We start from the raw sequence: 20,832 nt of genomic DNA, 5'->3' as shown, positions 1-20,832 counted from the left end.
TAGCTTGTACAATTTTCTAGAAACATGCTGTACTAGAACACATTCCAGAGCTCTCAAACAATCTTGGTAAAGCTGACACAAACAGTTCACTTCTCTGACACAAACAGATCACTTTCTCCAGAGCACAGAGAGATCAGTTTCCTAAAGCCTTGACATGATTATTTCTGTTTTTACTCCAGGAAACAGAACAGTATGTTTTGATGAACAATTTGAATGAAATACACACAGATGCTAAGTATTTCACAAAAAACATCAGCATGCCAGTGTAAATTGTTCCATTTATATAAAAAGATCTCTGTTTTCTTTGGCTTCACTCCAAATATTATAAAAGGAACATTTTCTGATTTGGTACGATCAACTCCAAAAAGAAGTACTAAATTTTGTTAGTATGTAAAGACTATCATTACTACTGGGCAACATGGCTGTCCTTGTGAATCCACACTTGTGGTTGATTCTGAAATAGACATCTCTCATGCTACATACCTGACTCCTTTACTCCAAACTACAGACATCCTTCATGACACACCAGATATCCTTCACAGCACACACAGACACACACCTTCACTCCAAACTAATGGAAAAATGAAAACAGACATCCCTCATCTCTCTCTCTCAAACACACACACACACACACTCCAAAGTTGTGGAAAAATGAAAACAGTCATCCCTCACAGCACACACACACACAAACACACAATCATCATCAGTCCACACAAACAACATCAACTAAAATGGACAAACCCTCATGGCACGCACGCACGCACACACACACACACACACATACACGCACGCGCACACACACACACACACACTGTTCACTCCAAACTAGTGGAAAAATGAAAACAGTCATCCCTCACAGCACACACACACACACACAAACACACTGTTCACTCCAAACTAGTGGAAAAATGAAAACAGTCATCCCTCACAGCACACACACACACACACACACTGTTCACTCCAAACTAGTGGAAAAATGAAAACAGTCATCCCTCACAGCACACACACACACCTTCAGTCCACACGAACAGTGTCAACTAAAATGGACAAACCCTCACAGCACTCACACACCATACTCCTTCCTTCCAAACTAGTGGAAAAATGAAAAATCATCCCTCACAGCACCCCCTCGCCCCCTCACACACACACACACACACACCCCTTCAGTCCACACAAACAGTGTCACCTAAAATGGACAAATGCTACTGGCACTCCACACACCTGACACATCCTGATGCTTCATCTTGCTGGTCTCCTCAAAAGCAATGATGGGTGGAGGCAGGCAGCCCGACCCTTCAGATCCCTCTTCCAGTTTGCTAAAGTTCACAAAGTCCTCAGGAGATTTGTTCAACAGCGAGGACGTGGTGCTGTTGTTGGAGGTGCCGGTGATGGACAAGTCGATAAGCTCCTCAAAGTTCTTGTCCTCGGCGGAATGCTCTTGACACAGGGACCCAGTGGGTGGCATGCTGCCTGTGGCGCTGTCCGTCAGGGCAGGGGTCAGGCTGTCCACAGACTGCATGCTGATGCTGGGAAAAGGAAACAGTCTTCTGCACACAGTCTGCTTCATTTTCTGACACACACTCATACAGTTACATGGGTAAGGGAACAGTCCACTGTACACAGTCTGCTTCATTTTCTGACACACACTCACACAGTCATAAGGGTAATGGAACAGTCCACTGTACACAGTCTGCTTCATTTTCTGACACACACTCACACACAGTCATAAGGGTAATGGAACAGTCCACCGTACACAGTCTGCTTTATTTTCAGTCACTCTCACACACAGTCATAAGGGTAATGGAACAGTCCACTGTACACAGTCTGCTTTATTTTAATAATAATAATAATAATAATAATGGATACTTATATAGTACACTATCCAGAAATCTGCTCTAGGTGCTTTACAAAAACGCTTTGTTAACATAAAACATTACATCAATGTTACATACACACACCAAAATGTGACTACACACACACACACACACACACACTGCATACACACATTTTAACAATACATGTGTATCTAACAGCTACCCTAACACATACACACACATAGGCAGGCACAAACTTACATAAACACACACACACACAATACACATTCATACAGGCATGTAGTTATGTACACATACATATGTATACACACATAGTCAAGCACAGCTAACGCAAAGGAAGTGGACCTGCCACAATTGAACTTACTGCTGAGGGAAAAGGTGAGTTTTGAGACGAGATTTAAAAGATGTGAGGGAATCAGAATGACAGAGGTTATCAAGGAGCTTGTTCCACGTCTTTGGCGACTGAAAATAAAACGATCTGTGTCCATAGGTCTTACTTCTGACGTGAGGTATCCTGAGAAGTCGAGTATCAGAGGAAGAACGGAGCTGGCGAGACGGGGTATAGATATGGAGGAGTTCAGAAAGATACTTGGGGCCAGATCCATTGACTGCAGAAAAGGTCAGAGTGGATAGCTTATAGTCTATTCGATCAGAAACAGGCAACCAGTGGAGAGACTGAAGGAGAGGAGAAACATGGTCAAATTTAGAAGCTCTGCAAATGAGTCTGGCAGCGTTATTCTGAATTCGTTGGAGTCTGTCTAACAGATATTTGGGAAGGCCGGCCAAAAGAGAGTTGCAGTAATCCAATCTTGAGAGAACCAGAGAGCATACAAGTGTCTTGGTTGATCGGTTGAGAGATAGTGGCGGATAGAGCTGATTCTACACAGTTCCAAACAGGCAACTTTACAGATATTCGAAATGTGCTGTTGGAAGGAAAGAGACTGGTCTAGGATTACACCAAGACTGCGAACAGAAGGAGAAAGTGAAACAGGTGTGCTACTGATCAGAACAGAGTCAGGAAAGGAAGGATGTTGACAAAACTTCTTTGGACAGGTTATCATAAATTCAGTCTTATCATCATTTAGTTGCAGCTTGTTGAGAGTCACCCAGTCCTTTAGGCCAGCAATGCACTCCTGTGTTCGAGTCACCAGTGCATCAAATTCAGCTATGGAAGCCGACTGATAAAGTTGTGTGTCATCAGCAAAGCTCTCATGCGACATCGCATGATGACTGATGACATCTGACACAGGAGCCGCATACAGCATGAAAAGAACAGGACCTAGGACGGACCCCTGTGGGACACCATATTTTAAGGCATATACTCTAGAGTATCTACCATTTACACACTTTCTGTGTATGGTCTGACAGGTAAGACGTGATCCATGCTAGTGCAGTGTCACGAATACCAAAGGAAGTTTTAAGTCTGTTCAAGAGGATAGAGTGGTCGATATTGTCAAAAGCTGCTGACAAATCTAAGAGAGCGAGAACAGATATCTTATCCTCATCAAATCCCGAAAGCAAATCATTCACTATTCTAAGAAGGGCTGTTTCGCAACTATGACCACATCTATAAGCTGACTGGTGGGAATTAAGTAAACCATTTTGTTCCAGATGAGCTAAGAGCTGAGACAATATGATCTTTTCTAGCAGTTTTGATAAAAATGACAGATTAGAGACAGGTCGTTAATTTTTCAAACAATTATGATCCAAAGATGGTTTCTTGATGAGTGGACGTACAACAACAGATTTGAAGCTTTCAGGGAAACAACCAGACAGTAAGGAAGAATTGATGACATGAATAATATGTGGCAGTAGAACATCAATATATTCAACCAACAAAGAAGATGGGACAGGGTCAAGCTCACAGGATTTCGGACAAGCACTCAGACACACTTTCTTCACAAAATCTTCAGTAACCGGTTGGAAACAATGTAAAACAGGACCACTGTACACGCATTCTTGAACAGGTGAAGAAGGAGACACAACAGAGTCAAGCTTCTCACGAATGCATGCTATTTTGCTGGTGAAGAGGTCAGAAAACTTTTGAGGGAGTTCCTGCACCGAAAATGTTGTATTTTCAGTCACTCTCACACACTGTCATAAGGGTAATGGAACAGTCCACTGTACAGAGTCTGCTTCATTTTCTGTCACACACACACACACAGTCATAAGGGTAATGGAACAGTCCTACCCCCGAAAACGGAGTATGGCTGCCTACATGGTGGGGTAAAAACGTAAAAGCCCACTCGTGTGCATATGAGTGAACGTGGGAGTTGCAGCCTACGAACGAAGAAGAAGAAGAAGAAGAACAGTCCATCGTACACAGTCTGCTTTATTTTCAGTCACTCTCACACACTGTCATAAGGGTAATGGAACAGTCCACTGTACACAGTCTGCTTTATTTTCAGTCACACTCACACACAGTCAGATGGGTTAGATGGAACTACATTACTCTCTGCTTGACTGCTGAGCAATCATGATTCACCTGGCTACACCAACGTATGATCAAAATTTTGGTGGCCAACAAACAATGATGTTTATGGGTGAATAACTACCATCAGTAATGACAGGACTTAAGTGTACAGGATATGTCAAAGAATGTCACTGCAAGTTAGCAAAAAGATACATCTTTGGTCCATGTTTCATTTTATATTTTTAATCCATGTTTCTATTGCAGTGACCTTTACAAAAGGAAGATAGACAAGGGCAAGAAAATAGCTGACAAACAAATTTTCTCAGCCTGTCGTTTTTTGTTAACAGCATGTTTACTTCTGACTGCGACTTTTAACAGAGTTCATCTTCTGCCCATAATCATTCACTGAGCCAAAGCTGATAGAAGTCTGATTAAAAACCCAAACTGAATCAACTTCTCACCTTGTTAAAAATTGTACCATGTTGTGACCTTGACGTCTGATCTCTGACCCTGACTGAATAAGGTTTCTGCTCTCACCATGGTCAGTGAAAGTAGCCAGTATGACAGACTGGATTCAAGACCTGAACTCCATTAACATTTTTTCCCTATCATTACACACTCTGACATTGACTTTCAATTAAGTTCATACTCTGACCATGGTCAAACACTGTGCCAGGAGTGAAACAGGCAGAATACAAAACACATTTAGCCAGCACACTTTTACGGTCGTGCCATCTTTTGATCTTTGACCTTTTAGCCTGAGACTCTGAAGCACAATGTCTCCATGAAGTGAGTGGCTGAAAAGGCCATGCCACTATCTGCATTCCACCTACATTCCACAGCCACTATCTGCATTCCACCTACATTCCACAGCAATGCCACTGTCCACAGCCACTATCTGCATTCCACCTACATTCCACAGCAATGCCACTGTCCACAGCCACTATCTGCATTCCACCTACATTCCACAGCAATGCCACTTATCTGCATTCCATCTACATTCCACAGCAATGCCACTGTGTGCGTTCCACCTACATTCCACAGCAATGCCACTATCTGCATTCCACCTACATTCCACAGCAATGCCACTGTCCACAGCCACTATCTGCATTCCACCTACATTCCACAGCAATGCCACTATCTGCATTCCACCTACATTCCACAGCAATGCCACTATCCACAGCCACTGTCTGTATTCCACCTACATTCCACAGCAATGCCACTGTCCACAGCCACTATCTGCATTCCCCCTACATTCCACAGCAATGCCACTATCTACATTCCACGGCAATGCCACTGTCCACAGCCACTATCTGCATTCCACCTACATTCCACAGCAATGCCAATGTCCACAGCCACTATCTGCATTCCCCCTACATTCTACAGCAATGTCACTATCTATATTCCACAGCAATGCCACTGTCCACAGCCACTATCTGCATTCCACCTACATTCCACAGCAAGGCACCTGTCCACAGCCACTATCTGCATTCCACCTACATTCCACAGCAATGCCACTGTCCACAGCCACTATCTGCATTCCTTCTACATTCCACAGCAATGCCACTGTCCACAGCCACTATCTGCATTCCACCTACATTCCACAGCAATGCCACTGTCCACAGCCACTATCTGCATTCCACCTACATTCCACAGCAAGCCACTGTCCACAGCCACTATCTGCATTCCACCTACATTCCACAGCAATGCCACTGTCCACAGCCACTATCTGCATTCCACCTACATTCCACAGCAAGGCACTGTCCACAGCCACTATCTGCATTCCACCTACATTCCACAGCAATGCCACTGTCCACAGCCACTATCTGCATTCCACAGCAAGGCACTGTCCACAGCCACTATCTGCATTCCACCTACATTCCACAGCACTGCCACTGTCCACAGCCACTATCTGCATTCCACCTACATTCCACAGCAATGCCACTGTCCACAGCCACTATCTGCATTCCACAGCAAGGCACTGTCCACAGCTACTACTGAGCCTTACCAAAACTCCAAATTACAGTGAAGTTGGAGGGATGGTGCAGAACCTTTACCAAGCAATGCTCCCTGTCAACACAAGGCACGCACCTGTTCTTCTGCATGCCCAGTGTATGACAGATCAACATAGTGTCACTGTCTACACATGAAAAAAAAGCTCTGTATGATCATCTAAAGATAGACACTATGGAAACACTTGTTTATAGATGAACAACAAGCACTTGAAAAAAAAAAAAAAACCCAAACTTTTGTGATTTAGTTCTTGAGAACATACCTGAGTTAATGCCAGCTATAGACCACAAGCATGGAGGGTCAGAACATGAGCTCACCTGGAGTCTTCAAGGCCATGGCCCTGAGTCATGTCCTCTGAGTCATGCCCATTCAGGGACAGCTGAAGCGACAAGGCAGGAGTCAAGGAATACACCTCGGCTGACCCCAGACTGACCCCACTGTCCTGGGCGTTCCACTCAGAGGCAGAGCTGGTGGTCATCAAGTCGCCGGGAGCAGTTGAGGTCTCCGTGGGGGTGGAACCAACATCCTGGGACGAGGCCACAGACTGTGCCACATGGACGCCTTCCCCGTTGGAGACGACGGTCTTCCTGGACTGGTGGCTGGGGGAGGAGTGTGAGGAAGAGGAAGTGTCCTCACTGGTGTCCACATCCTTCTCTTCGTTCTTGTTCAACTCCTCTTTGGAGGCCGAGTTGACGGTGTCCATGTCGATCATGCTGGAGGACATAGCCATGGCAGAAGGCGATGCGTTGCTGTCCCGGCTGCTGGTGCTGCCCTCCATCCGGCTCAGATCCGGGGAGCTCTGGGAGTAATCCTGGGTCAGCCCCATGCGGGCCCCCACCCGCGTCTTGCTCAGTATGTTCTGCAGCAAGGGGGATTTGAACCTGGGCCCGCCATCCCCTGGGGAAGAGCCAGCATCGTCCTTGCCTTCCACCAGCTTTTGCAGGAGAGGGGACTTGAACCTAGGCTTGCTGTCGGCGCTGGACTCTGCCCCTGAGCCCTGCCCTCTCAGTGCCGAGACCACAGGCGACTCGGATCGAGACGAGGTGGGTGTGGACTCTTCCCTGACCTCCAGCATGTTCTCCTGGGATGAGGACTGGGATATGGAGGAGGAGGTTTCCTGTGCAGGGAAGGGGACAGGGGAAGGAGCATTGGCAGGGGACATGGCCCCACTGGCTGGGGACTGGCTGCCCTCAGTGTTGCTGTCCATGCTCCTCTTCCTCTCCTCAGCCAGGGAGGCCACAGCGGGCAGGGTGGGGGTGGTCAGCGTGGCCCTGCTGTCAGGCTCTGACAGGGGATTCTCTACGGGTGCTGCAGCTGTCACATTCCGTGCAGGAGAGCTGCTGACTGACCTGGGGCTGTCCTGTCATGTCCATTAAACAAAGGGCTTGAAAACAGTTGTCATACTTTCACATTAGCCTGCGCTAATTAATACCGCTTACAAAAGTTAGAGCTATATGATCAATGGTTTCTCCACTGCAATGGGATCTCATTTGCAGCTTAGTCTTTTTCTGAAGGACTATGACCCTCAAACTAGCAGGCAAGATTGCACCGGCTCTTTGTGCTGCAACCTTTGGAGCTAGGCCTTTGGGAACTATGCCAATGCCGACTGTCCTAAAACACTCTTGGCCAAAAGAGTGATGTACCTTGGGCAAGACATTCCTCTATAATCAAATTCTAGCCCAGATAATCAGGGCATCATTTGCCTCTTCTGCTGTCCTGATAGTCTTAGTTGGACATGAGTGAATATCATACATACATACATTCTGTGTTACAACAAAACAGCTTGAAAACTGTTATACATTCACCACAATGGCCTGCTCAAAATGAATACTGCTTATTCTCTGCCGGTCAATCTTTGTAAAGTGGGAATATGTATCATCAGATGATGAAAGTGATGTCACTGATGTTTATAATTATGATCATGCTGATGAATTCCAAACTACAAACATACATGCACCCATCCATGCCTCATACACATATCCACATGTGAACACATGATCACAACTGCACAAACCCACACACACTTATGCACACACATTATTTGCATGGAATGATTTAACCGTGAGCCTGAACACAAAAAATGAACACTACCAAACAATCCCTGTACTATCAAACAAAATCAGCTTTTCCTCAAGCCCACTTGGACAAGCGGTTTGTCAGCCAGACCTCACTGACCTTAGCCACCTCTGCAGTGTTGTCCGTCTTCACTCTCTTCATGATCATCTCCAGCCTCTGAAACACAACACACTCATACACTGGGGGACCTGCTGACCATCCTGCAAAACTCACCCACTCACTCAGGCAGTCTCTCTGTCTAGTTTGACCCCACCCACTAACTCTAGACCCTCTCCCTTCAAACTCCACACCCACAGAATCTGAACTGTAGTAGTAGTAAAAGTAGTAGCTGTAGAAGTAGAAGTAGAAGTAGTAGTGGTAATAGTAGCAGAAGTACATTTTTCAACATCTTGCCATTCAAGACCTATACTGTTTGGTATTGTAATGAGCATTTTGGAGGGTTTTTTTTCTTTTTTAATTGATACAACTATCGTACAGACTTTGGATGGGTTAGGTAGGTATGATGGGTTTATCTGAGCTACTGAAAACTGCTTTGAGTAATTACTGAAAAATTCACTGTTGGAGTCCAGCTGCTTAAAGAATAATTTCAGGAGTGATCTTTTCATACTTCTATTTTTGTTTATTTGAACAATCAAAATGTTAATGGCACCACCTGATGATGAATCATCTGGGTTTGATTTCTTTCAGAAAATCTAAATGTTTTGCATTTCTGTTCACCTTTTTCTTTTTCCAACCAACCATTCTCCTTTTCCAACTCACCTTTTTTCATTTTCCAACCTACTCTTTTTCCTTTTCCAACCCATTGTTTTCCTGCCCAACTTTTCAAACCTGCCTTTTTCCTTTTCCAACCCACCTTTTTTCTTTCCCAACCCACCTTTTTTCCTTTCCCAACCCACCTTTTTCCTTTCCAATCTACCTTTCACTTTTTCAACCCACCTTTTTCCTTTCCAATCTACCTTTCACTTTTCCAACCCACCTTTTTCCTTTCTAACCTACCTTTCACTTTTTAAACCCACCTTTTCCTTTTTCAACCCACCTTTTCTCTTTCTAATCTACCTTTCACTTTTTAAACCCACCTTTTCCTTTTCCAACCCACCTTTTTCTTTTCTAACCTACCTTTCACTTTTTAAAACCCACCTTTTCCTTTTTCAACCCACTTTTTCCTTTCTAACCTACCTTTCACTTTTTAAACCCACCTTTTCCTTTTTCAACCCACCTTTTCTCTTTCTAATCTACCTTTCACTTTTTAAACCCACCTTTTCTTTTCCAACCCACCTTTTTCCTTTCTAATCTACCTTTCACTTTTTCAACCTTCCTTTTCCTTTTCCAACCCACCTTTTTCCTTTCGAAGCTACCATTTTCCTTTTCCATTCCACCTTTGTCTTTTTCTAATCCCTACCTGCCTTTTCTCATTCTCAACTCACTGCTGTTTTCTTTTCCAACCCACTGTTCTCCCCTTTTTCCAACCTACCTTTTTCCTTTCCAGTCTCTCCTCCTCCTCCCGGCGAGCTTTTTCCTGTTTTTCCCTCTCTAGGCGCTCTGCCTCCTCCTTGGCTTTCCTGTCAGCTTCCTCTTTCTGTCAACAGTCACACAAAGCTCTTTCACTGATGTGTTATACACATGTCCTGTCTTGAACTGGTTCATTGCTTTTAAAAAAAATTTATTTTATTTTAGTTGCTGATTGGGTTGGTTGATAAGCTTAGGGTGGTAGGTGTATTGTATTGTATTGCATTGCACTGTATTATATTGTATTGCATTGTATTGCAAAGAGAGAGGGTGTCGCTACATTGAGAGCACCACCTTTTTTTCTTCTCTGCTTGCAAGTGTATTTGTTTTCCTGTCAATGTGGACTTTTCCACAGATACCAATTACCAGCCTCCACACCACCATTCAAGGACTTGTGGAGGGGGAGAAAATTATGGTGAGTATGGGATTTGAACATGTGCACTCAGATTCTCTTGCTCCCTATGCAGGTGCATTATCTTTAGGTTATCACTGTGTTTGTGAGTGTCAGTCTGTGTGTGAACCTGTGTGTGTGTGTGTGTGAAGTGTGTGGTTTGTGTGCATGTTTTGTTTTTTTAATTTTGTGTGTGGTGTGGTTACATGATAATACAGAAATGCAGTTAGCATGGCAGTTTTTAATACACAAAATTATGTCTCAGTGTTGTGCTACGAAACTTGCGCCCATGCACACGCATATGCACACACACACACACAAATGTATGTGGTATACATATCATATATACATGTATATATACATGTGTATATATATATATATATATATATATATATATATAACACATATATCACATACATACACACCTCACAAATGCGTATCTCACACACACACACACACTGAAATCAACATACTGCCAATCTCTCCTGTTCCAGCCTGGCAGCCTCCTCAGCTCGGCGTGCCTCCTCAACTTCAATGGCTTTCTGCAGACGCTGCTCCTCTGCTCTGCGGGCTTCTTCCGCCAGTCGAACTGCCTCCTCCTCTCTACGTTTCTCTTCTTCCTCCTCCTGCCGACGTCGCTCTGCCTCTAACCGTCTGAGGGAAAGAAGGAATGAATGATGAAGAAGATGAAAAATGTAAAACTTCAAGTATATTGCATTAAAAAAAAAAGAAAAAAAAGGGGGACTTAATACTTGTTCAAAGTTAAGCGTACAAATTTCTGAGGTGGTGACATGCAACAGGGGCATGCTAGCCTTGATGTGTATCCAGGTAATCTATCATCTTTTTTGGCTGAAACACTAGATTCACAGGACATACTGAATGCATCTGGAACACTTACTCACATAGACATGCACTCATATGCTGAAAAGACACTGGTGAAGATTTCATTAATTTTAAAAATAAGTTTCAATACTTCCAAAAAAATCAAATCATCAACTCACTCCTCCTCTTCCTTCCGCTTCCTCTCTTCTTCCGCTTCCCTCTCCGCCTTCTCTCTCGCCTGTCGCCTCTTCTCTGCCAGCCTGGCCTTGTACTCCTCTGCAGTGATGTCCGCTGTTGACTTTTCCGAGGGGGTGGTGGTGGTGGTGGTGGTGGACTCCTCCATCGACCTTTCCACAGCTGTAGGTGTAGACTGCACCTGGCCAGCATCCACGGTGGGCGGCATTTCCACAGGTGTGGGAGTGGTGGGGGGCTGGGGCTCAGTGACCTCAATAGTTGGCTTTTCCATGGGTATGGGCGTGGACCAGGACTGGGTGGTGGTGCTGCTGCCCCCATCCTCGTCAGCCCCCGGGGCGGGTGAGAGGACGCGCATGGGGGTGTGGGAGGCAGGGGAGGTGGCCCTGGGGGTAGAGGAGGATGCAGGGGCGGGGGAGGAGGTGCGCTTGGTGGCCTGTGGTGTTGTCTTGGCTGGCGCCTCCTTCGCTTTTGGTTTGACCGCCGTCTCCTTTGGCGTTTGAGACTTGGCCGACACCTCTTTTGTTGTCGACCTTTCCCGGAACGACGATGATTTCTGTGCCAATCAACATGGAGTTGTTCAACTTCAAAAGGTTATTTTACCCTTAGGCCTAAGAACTCCCTTTTTTTTTTCTTTTTTTTTTTTTGCCTGGTAAACCAATAGTCTGCTATATTTAGGACAAAAAGTGTGACTGCTTTTCTCTCTTCCTGTTTAGTGAAATAGAAGCCATGGCGAGAAATTACAATGATGCAAAGCAAGAAAGAAAATAAGTTTCAAAACAAGCATACAATGAAGAACATATGATTTATAAATACATAGCAGTGCTGTGTGAAAATGAGAACGTCACAATGTGCATTCCCAGTACGTAATCACCTGCAGATGTTACCCTTATGTGTATGACTGCAATGTCTATGTCCCTCATAAATCTGACAGGTGTTCCTGACTGCACAGCCTACGTGGCCACATTCTGTCATACAGGCCTCACCCTCTACCATAAATCAGGGCTGCCACTTCATCAGAACATATATTTGCTGAGAGTCCTGTGACTTTTCTTTTTTCTTTGATCAAACACAATAAAAACCACTTTGGACCACTGTTCCGAAGCACCAATCTAAGCTCACAAAGGAAAGTGTCAAAAAACAGGTTACAGTATTAAACTGCAGTTAAGAGCTAATGTTTTGAAGCATTCTTCATTGTAGAAACAGTTCAGAGCCCATGTCCAATAAAGATATAAACTGTTGCAGACAACTAATGTTTTGAAGCATTTTTCACTGTAAAAACAGTTCCATACCCATGTCCAACAAAGATAAAACCATTGCAGACAACAACTGGTATTTCAAAGCATTCTTCATTGTAGAAACAGTTCCACACCCATGTCTGACAGATAAAAACTGTTGCAGACAACTTATATTTCAAAGCATTCTTCATTGTAGAAACAGTTCCACACCTATGTCCAACAAAGATAAAAACTGTTGCAGACAACTTATATTTCAAAGCATTCTTCATTGTAGAAACAGTTCCACACCCATGTCCAACAAACATAAAAACTGATGCAGACAACTTATATTTCAAAGCATTCTTCATTCCAGAAACAGTTCCACACCCATGTCCAACAAAGATAAAAACTGTTGCAGACAACTTATATTTCAAAGCATTCTTCATTGTAGAAACAGTTCCACACCCATGTCCAACAAAGATAACAAGAGAGGCAAGGCCTTCAAGACTCACTTGTGATACACTTAAAAAAAAAAAAAAAAATCTAATCGTTAAAATGTGTTCTGTATTTGTTATTATAAAGCTTCGGGTTAAAAAAAAAAAAGAAAAAAAAAGTCCTAACCAGATTCGAACCCCGCGTGTTCGGGTGAGAAGAAACTGTCTTACCCATTACACTATCGTGGCTCCTTAACTGACGTTCTAAAATTTAATATTTGAACATACTTTTTTAAAGGGCGATAAATCAATTGCGGTATTCGCAGTGAGAACGCTGTTTAAATCATATTATTCTGGTGTATCTTGGGCATTCAAAAATTTTTTAAGGGCAATAAAAAATTCTTTTTAAGTCCGCGGTAAAGGAGACATGGCTATCGCCGCAATCACACTGCAACATATAGCCGTTTTCTCTAGATCTAGATAGATGTACAAGTTTAGTTACACCCGCTGGGAAGGTAGTACGACACGGTCGATTCAATTTCTCTTTTATGTTCATTCTAGTTTTATAGTTTTAAAGTTGATATGAAAATTTTGTATTTTGTTAAACCTGTAACATGTTGAGCCAAGCTTGTACTTCTAAACATCGTAAGAAGTGAAAAGGACATCATTTTGAGAAAAGTCAAGACTGGAAATTTTTTCGTTTCATCGTGATCAATTCAAGGGTATTAACTCGCATGGTTTACAATTTTTAACTGTGAATATCATATCAAAGTGCCAAGTTTAGAGAATACAAAAAATATAAATATAACAGTAAATGCAGTTTGCATATAATTTGGCTTCTTTTTTTATTTTTTTGTGCCCATCTCAGAGGTGCAATATTGTTTTAAACAAGATGACCGGAAAGAACTGAATTTTTCCTATTTTTATGCCTAATTTGGTGTCAACTGACAAAGTATTTGCAGAGAAAATATCAATGTTAAAGTTTACCACGGACACACAGACACACACAGACAACCGAACACCCGGTTAAAACATAGACTCACTCTGTTTACACAAGTGAGTCAAAAACTGTTGCAGACAACTTATATTTCAAAGCATTCTTCATTGTAGAAACAGTTCCACACCTATGTCCAACAAAGATAAAAACCACTGCATACAACAACTGGTATTTCAAAGCATTCTTCATTGTAGAAACAGTTCCACACCCAGGTCCAACAAAGATAAAAACTGTTGCAGGCAACTTATATTCCAAAGCATTCTTCATTGTAGAAACAGTTCCACACCCATGTCCAACAAAGATAAAAACTGTTGTAGACAACTGATATTTTCAAGCATTCTTCATTCCAGAAACAGTTCCACACCCATGTCCCATAAAGAGAATGTTCACTATTTGGAGGGAACAAAAAGACACACACACACACACAAACAACAAAAATCACAACAAAAACAACAGAACAAATCGTCATGGCTGAAAACTGGTTCTAACATGGAAGATGATATGGCCATGCATTTGTACATAAGTATAATTAATAATGCTTGTATTCCCATGTGGATTAATAAAGTGTTTTTGATTGACTGATTGTTCTGAATAAGAGTCATTTCAATCATGATCAGTTACACTTCTGTATTATAACTATGAACATGAGATACAACCAACAAGTTATAAATACATGGTGCATATATAGATACTCATCTGTGCAAGTTATTCTGTTACTTTGTTTCTGCACTGGATGAGGTGAATCTGAATCCAATACATCTCTTCCACAGATAAGGAAAAGTTGGCAAAATGTGGGTTCAGACGGTTGGAGAGAAAAGTGGATAAACAGACAGGGAATGCTGGTACGTGGGAGTCTTATTCTGAAATCAATTGTCTTGCCGACCAGACAGGGCCACACAATCAAGCAGTTCACAAACAAACAAAAAACCTAACAAGCAACACCAAGAAACCCCATCTTCCATCCAACCTGGAAGAAAGAAAGAAACCCAGGTCCATCTGTGCATTTCTACATGCAGAAATAACACATGATCAGAAGAGTACAGTACTGTTTTCCCTCAGTCCCAGAGTGACAGAAACAAATCCACCAGCGAGTCCAAGGGTGGGGTGGGGGGAGGTGGGGGAAGTCTCCTACCTGTGAATTGATCACTCAAAAGCACCCTGGAGGATTTGTGCTTAAGCAATCATTTCCCAGTTATTTCTGGGATGATCCAGACCAACTCGAATCAAGTTCATACAGGCAGCCCAGCTTTACCAAACTCAATGTGGTAAATGTAATACTGGCATGTTCATTACCTTCTACTTGGAAGTTCTTTGTTTTTTTCTTTGTTTTCCCAAATATATATATATAGATTATGCTGCAAGGCAATTTAAACCAAGAGCCTAAAATAGCTAGGTACAGATAAAAAGATGAAAATGAATACTCTCCTTTATAGTATGAGGCACAGCTGCTTTAAGGTAAGAAATAACCAAACCCATTAAAGAAAAAAAAAAAAAAAAAAAAAAAAGGAAAAAAAGAAGAAGGGACAAGGGATAATTCTTCACCTTGCTGAATAAAATAAGAACAATAATACCATTTCAAGGACAGGCAGATCTGACCTCAAGTCAAGTGAAGTGATGTACCTTGCTGAATAAAATAAGAACAATAATACCATTTCAAGGACAGGCAGATCTGACCTCAAGTCAAGTGAAGTGATGTACCTTGCTGAATAAAATAAGAACAATAATACCATTTCAAGGACAGGCAGATCTGACCTCAAGTCAAGTGAAGTGATGTACCTTGCTGAATAAAATAAGAACAATAATTCCATTTCAAGGACAGGCAGATCTGACCTCAAGTCAAGTGAAGTGATGTATGTTAGAGTTCTACACAGAGCCACTCATACTAGGCTGAAGACATGTACATTGTTTAAGGCACCAGATTACCATGAAACAAAACAAGAATGTGATCAACGGCATAGCTTTACATACAAGCATACAAAGTAGGTTTACATACACGGTGCAAAAAAAAAAAAAAGGTCTCTGAAAGTGCAGTGTAAACACCTGTTTCTGGAGGACACCTGACAGTATGGCTCAACAACTTTACCCAAACAAAGTGCAATGTCTGCACATCACTACTACTCTTGACCATGAAACTTTGTTTTCATGAAAATGAAGGTGGCACAATGGTTAAGATGGATGCTTATCTGCCAATACAATGTCCAAGAGGGTCAGGGTTCAATTCCCAGTATCACCCCTTCTCCCAAGTTTGACTGGAAAATCAAACTGAGTGTCTAGTCATTCGGATGAGACGATAAACCAAGGTCCAGTGTGCAGCACGCACTTGATGCACCGAGAAAGAACCCATGGCAACAAAAGTGTTGCCCTCTGGCAAAAATCTGAGAAGAAATCCTCTATAAGTGCACAAATATATATGCATGCACTCAAGGCCTGACCAGCATGCTGGGTTATGCCACTGGTCAGGCATCTGCCTGGCAGATGTGGTGTATGTACATGGATTTGTCTGAACACAGTGACACCTCCTTGAGAAACTAAAACTGAAAACAAACTGTCCTCTTCTTCCCATATGCCCAAGTCATCTTACAATCACACTGCATTACAAATTCTGCTGAGCCAAACTGCAGGTCTGAGTGAACTACTAAAACTGGAGAAAGGAAAAGCATGCTGAATGCAGAATACATGCGGATACATGAGTACACTGTGGCAAAACAAACCTGCCGAGGCATAGCAAGGTTTGAGGTGGAGTAAGCTTTCCGTGGCGACGTCTGCAAGAAGTCACAGCAATCATGGCACATACTGTCACAGCAAAATCACCGCACACACACACAAATACGCTACTGCCAAATAATATCTTATTACAGGTACATGCACACTGCATACACACATTACTGACAAAATAATATCTCATAACATGCACGGCAAGTGTTTCCACTCTGAAATAAGTGGCAATCCATATCTTTTTGTTTGCATTCCAAGTTTTTTTCTTCTGTATCTTCAAAAATAGATTTGAATACAATATGCAAATATACCGGTACTGATATAATGGGTTTGAATTGCATGAGTTTCAAACCTGTAAACTTGCCTTTTTATCTTTCCAGTTCTTTCTTTCAAAAAGAAAAAAAAACTGATTCAAATGATATTCTGTGTCCTGTGCGCATCTTCAAAGTTCCCTTCACAGAAAAAAGTTGTTTCAAAGAGATAAACTTTAAAGACAAACAAAAAGCAGGTCGGGTGGGGTGGGGAGGGCAAGTTATTTTTGCTCATTCCTGGCTTCAATCAAAGCAATCAAACATTCCTGGCTTCAATCAAAGCAATCAAAATGCAGTGTGTGTGAGGTGAGTGGCTGACAGCATCACTGTATCACTGTATGCTGCTCTGGTCCAGAATCATCAGTACAGACAGAAGACAAGCAGAGCCTGGCATGTCCAAGAGCTGACAGCATCACTGTATCACTGTCTGCTGCTCTGGTCCAGAATCATCAGTACAGAAAGAAGACAAGCAGAGCCTGGCATGTCCAAGAGCTGACAGCATTCCGACTCTACACACCAACCAGAGGACACTTGTCCGCATGCAGCAGTCAGGGCCATGCCTCCATGCACACGGAACACAATCATGACACAATCCAGGCACTACTTCTCTCGGCTGACGGTTTTCCTCTGCATGATACAGATTCCCTTGCCCCAACCTCTTCCACCCCTCTCAAAACACTCCATCAAAACAAACATGCACAAGCAATCACTTCTGATATCAGTCTAAAAGAAAACATAAAGCAGAGAAAACCGCCCTCATCTTTGTACTGTTCCTGGGGTGTTCAGCCAGCAAAACCAAAGCAAAATGTAGAGTCCAATCGTAATTTCTGCAAGGGTCTATTTATGTACCATTGATACTCACTGCAGGTGCTAATTCTATACTTCTAAAATTCTGTCACTTCATTATACTGTTTTCTCCCTGAAACTACACTTCATAAACTCATTTGTTGGTAGTGCAAACACACTAGCGTACAGACTAGCTTGTGAGACACGGTGAAGCATATGTGATCAAACTTCAGTTTCAATACTCTGCATTTTGCAGCACTCACTGTGTGTCCACACCTAACCCTACCCCCTCGCCCCTGAAAAAAGGTCTGGTCAAGGACAGAGTGAAGACACTTGACATAAAAGTTTTATAATCCCCCAAGTTGCTAGCTTTTTAATTTTCAACTTATACCCCAAGCAGTAAATGTTGTGAGCACACAAGAAGTGAACCCCAATAAAACATTCCCCAACTTGTTCAGCCCACAGGCTGCACATACCCTGACCTATCTCAGGCACCAAACAAAACACACACTGTTATAAAATTGTGTCTGTGTGACAACAATAATGTGCCAAACAGTATCTGATCCAGGACTACAAAGAAACCAAAGTTTTATTAGTGCACTAGCTCTTACTAAAAATGATGTAGCTTTTGTGAAAAAAGACCAGAAAGTAATGGGTTTCACTCTCCGCTAACTATTGTATTGCTGAAAGCACTACCCTGCATCTCAAGCCACAAAGGGAACTGTTTTCACTATAAAACTGAAGACATATCCACCAGGAAGGCAGAGGAGAGAGAAAAAAACCAAAAGGAACTGACACTGAAGAAAAAACATGCACAACAATTACAAACAGCCAATGCTTCAGCACAGAAGGAGTCCCTACCCTGACAAGGTTCGGTTCTCGTCGGGGAGTAGACGAAGAGTCCTTCCGGTCCCCATCTCCTACGGTGGGCGTCTGTCTGGGTGTCGACAGGCGTTCCAACGTCTTCCGACTAATCTTCACACCGGGTTTGTCTGAACTCTTCTTCTCCTCCTCCTCCTCTTTATTCTCTGCTCGGCTGGCAGACACTGCTCCTCTGGGCCGGGACCGGTCTGCAAGGGAGCAGCAAGACCAGGGTTTCAGTCACACCACTCTGACACTAAGTGTTTACAAACTGGCCTTCAGATCACACAAAAGGCGGTGTCAGTTCCTATCTATTCATATACTGTATTTTCATTTTATCACGCACACACACACACACACACACACACAAAATCATGCAGTTCACAGGCATGCCTATTTATGTACACATTTCACAAATCAATCCCAATATCATGTCAACATTTGAACCATTAAAGAAAAAGAAAAACAAAGAGGTAGCTGCTCCCCTCCCTCCCTCTCCACCAACTCCTATTTAGAATAAACAAAGCAGGCAATGCAGTTTTCAGTATATAGAAACAAAATGTAGAACTATTCACAACTAATAAACAAGCTTCATTACCCAATTCAAAGCAGATAATATTAATCCCATGTATCAGCATGTTTATCACCTGCACTTTCTTCCATGAAACACTGCCACTCACCTCTCCTGCTACCAATGAACGAAGGCGTGTTTTTCGCAATCGACAGAAAGTCACTCACTCACTCACATTCTCTGAGACCACAACAAACTAATTCAAAGAAAAAGAAAAAAACAATTGTGTTAATGAAATAAAAGAAAAAATTAAGAGAAAAAAACAACTAACACAGACTAGAATTGTTAGCAAATGAAATAATAAAATTAAAAGCAGCAATACAAAATGGGCAGAATCTGAAATGAAACAGCTACAATTATAAACCCTTGCCTTTCACCTCTGACATACAAAACTGATTGTTTGTTATGAACTCAGATCAGTTGCTGATTAATCAACAAATAGGAAGCATAAACGTGATCGTGAATAGACTGTATAACTTTTCTCCCTTTCTGTGCCCAGCAGCTTCACTTCATCTGATGTGTTCATGAACAGAAATCTGTTAACTTTTGTTACTTCTCTACATACATAAGTTCTCCCCCATTTAACTCACGGTCTCAGATTTAGTCTACAATCCTTTCAGGAATCACCATGTTTGCGATCTGTATACTTGATGACGGAGACAATACCAACATACTATATACATTTCTCTTTGTAAAAGAACAACCAGTAATACAAGATTCAACCCTAAGCAAGAGAATAGACAAGCTTTTCATCTTTTTATAAAGTTCTTTACTTCACTTACATCAGAAAAAAAAATTACTGATCACGTTTCACTCAAGTAAGATAGATGGAATCTGAAAGAGGGGAAATAGAGTACAGGTTAAAAAGAAATAAAAAAGAAATACAGATGTACAGAAGATTATTTGGTTATTTGAAAGAAATGCTTACATAATACTACAATTTATCTGACCACAAACCATCACCTCTTTTTGTTTTCAAAGACATAAGAATTTCATAGGTCAGAGTAAAGACTGAACCTGACCATGTTAATGTTAACTGTAATAAAGGAACACATTAAGAAAGATCAATTTGCTCCTCAGCTAACCTTGTTTTGATGATTACTTTCTTCAGTAGTTTCCTAATAACCCTCTTATCATCAGCTGAGAAAAAAAAAGAATGAAAAAAAAAGCAATATATGGCATAAAAATTCTACAACATAATCCAGAGACAGTACATACTACTCAGCACTTCTAATTACATAATTTAAATCAGAATACTAATAGAAAAAATGGTATGCTGAGAAAAATGCCAAGTGGAAAAATATTTTCAAACACAATAAAAAAACTATGGAAATAAAGGCTCTTTGAGGCTAATACAATGTTCTGAGCTCCACACTCTTTTCCAGGTGTAACATTCGACGAAACAAACCAAGAAAGGAGAAAGAGAAGGATTCTGTGACAGTAAGACACATACACATCATTGACCAAAGATCACCAAAACAATCAATTTGGATCACATTTTATCACACAAAAACAGCCTGTGCAAAAAAAAAAAACAAAAAAAAAAAAAAGATATGTTGGTGGGTGACATTTAAAGGACAGGACAGTGAAAGACAGGCTGCTTCAGAGAAGACAGGGACAACAGAGAGGGCAGACAGGGGGGGAACATCAGTGGCTGTACACACCACACCAACACCTTCCTCTACGATGTGA

The 20,832-nt window shown here is 42.1% G+C and overlaps 1 protein-coding gene across 9 annotated transcripts in view; it reads right to left on the bottom strand.

The window, feature by feature from the left end:
• LOC143297908 (uncharacterized) overlaps nucleotides 1–20,832 on the bottom strand; it is a 69,514-nt gene that overhangs the window by 4,745 nt on the left and 43,937 nt on the right. For 8 of the 9 annotated variants that reach the window (XM_076610458.1, XM_076610455.1, XM_076610463.1 and 5 more), the window contains 8 exons: nucleotides 18,570–18,778; nucleotides 16,608–16,658; nucleotides 11,236–11,804; nucleotides 10,708–10,888; nucleotides 9,809–9,913; nucleotides 8,437–8,493; nucleotides 6,579–7,621; nucleotides 1,222–1,526 (listed from right to left, as the gene is read on the bottom strand). In XM_076610458.1, coding sequence (XP_076466573.1) covers nucleotides 1,222–1,526; nucleotides 6,579–7,621; nucleotides 8,437–8,493; nucleotides 9,809–9,913; nucleotides 10,708–10,888; nucleotides 11,236–11,804; nucleotides 16,608–16,658; nucleotides 18,570–18,778 — 2,520 coding nt within the window. The remainder of the gene's footprint in view (nucleotides 1–1,221; nucleotides 1,527–6,578; nucleotides 7,622–8,436; nucleotides 8,494–9,808; nucleotides 9,914–10,707; nucleotides 10,889–11,235; nucleotides 11,805–16,607; nucleotides 16,659–18,569; nucleotides 18,779–20,832) is intronic. The other variant, XM_076610459.1, reaches the window with a different exon arrangement.

The sequence above is a fragment of the Babylonia areolata genome, chromosome 23, assembly GCF_041734735.1.
Source record: "Babylonia areolata isolate BAREFJ2019XMU chromosome 23, ASM4173473v1, whole genome shotgun sequence".
In the NCBI taxonomy this organism is placed as follows: domain Eukaryota; kingdom Metazoa; phylum Mollusca; class Gastropoda; order Neogastropoda; family Buccinidae; genus Babylonia; species Babylonia areolata.
The sequence above is the reverse complement of the archived record's forward strand: the minus strand, read 5'-3'. Positions and strand labels throughout refer to the sequence as shown.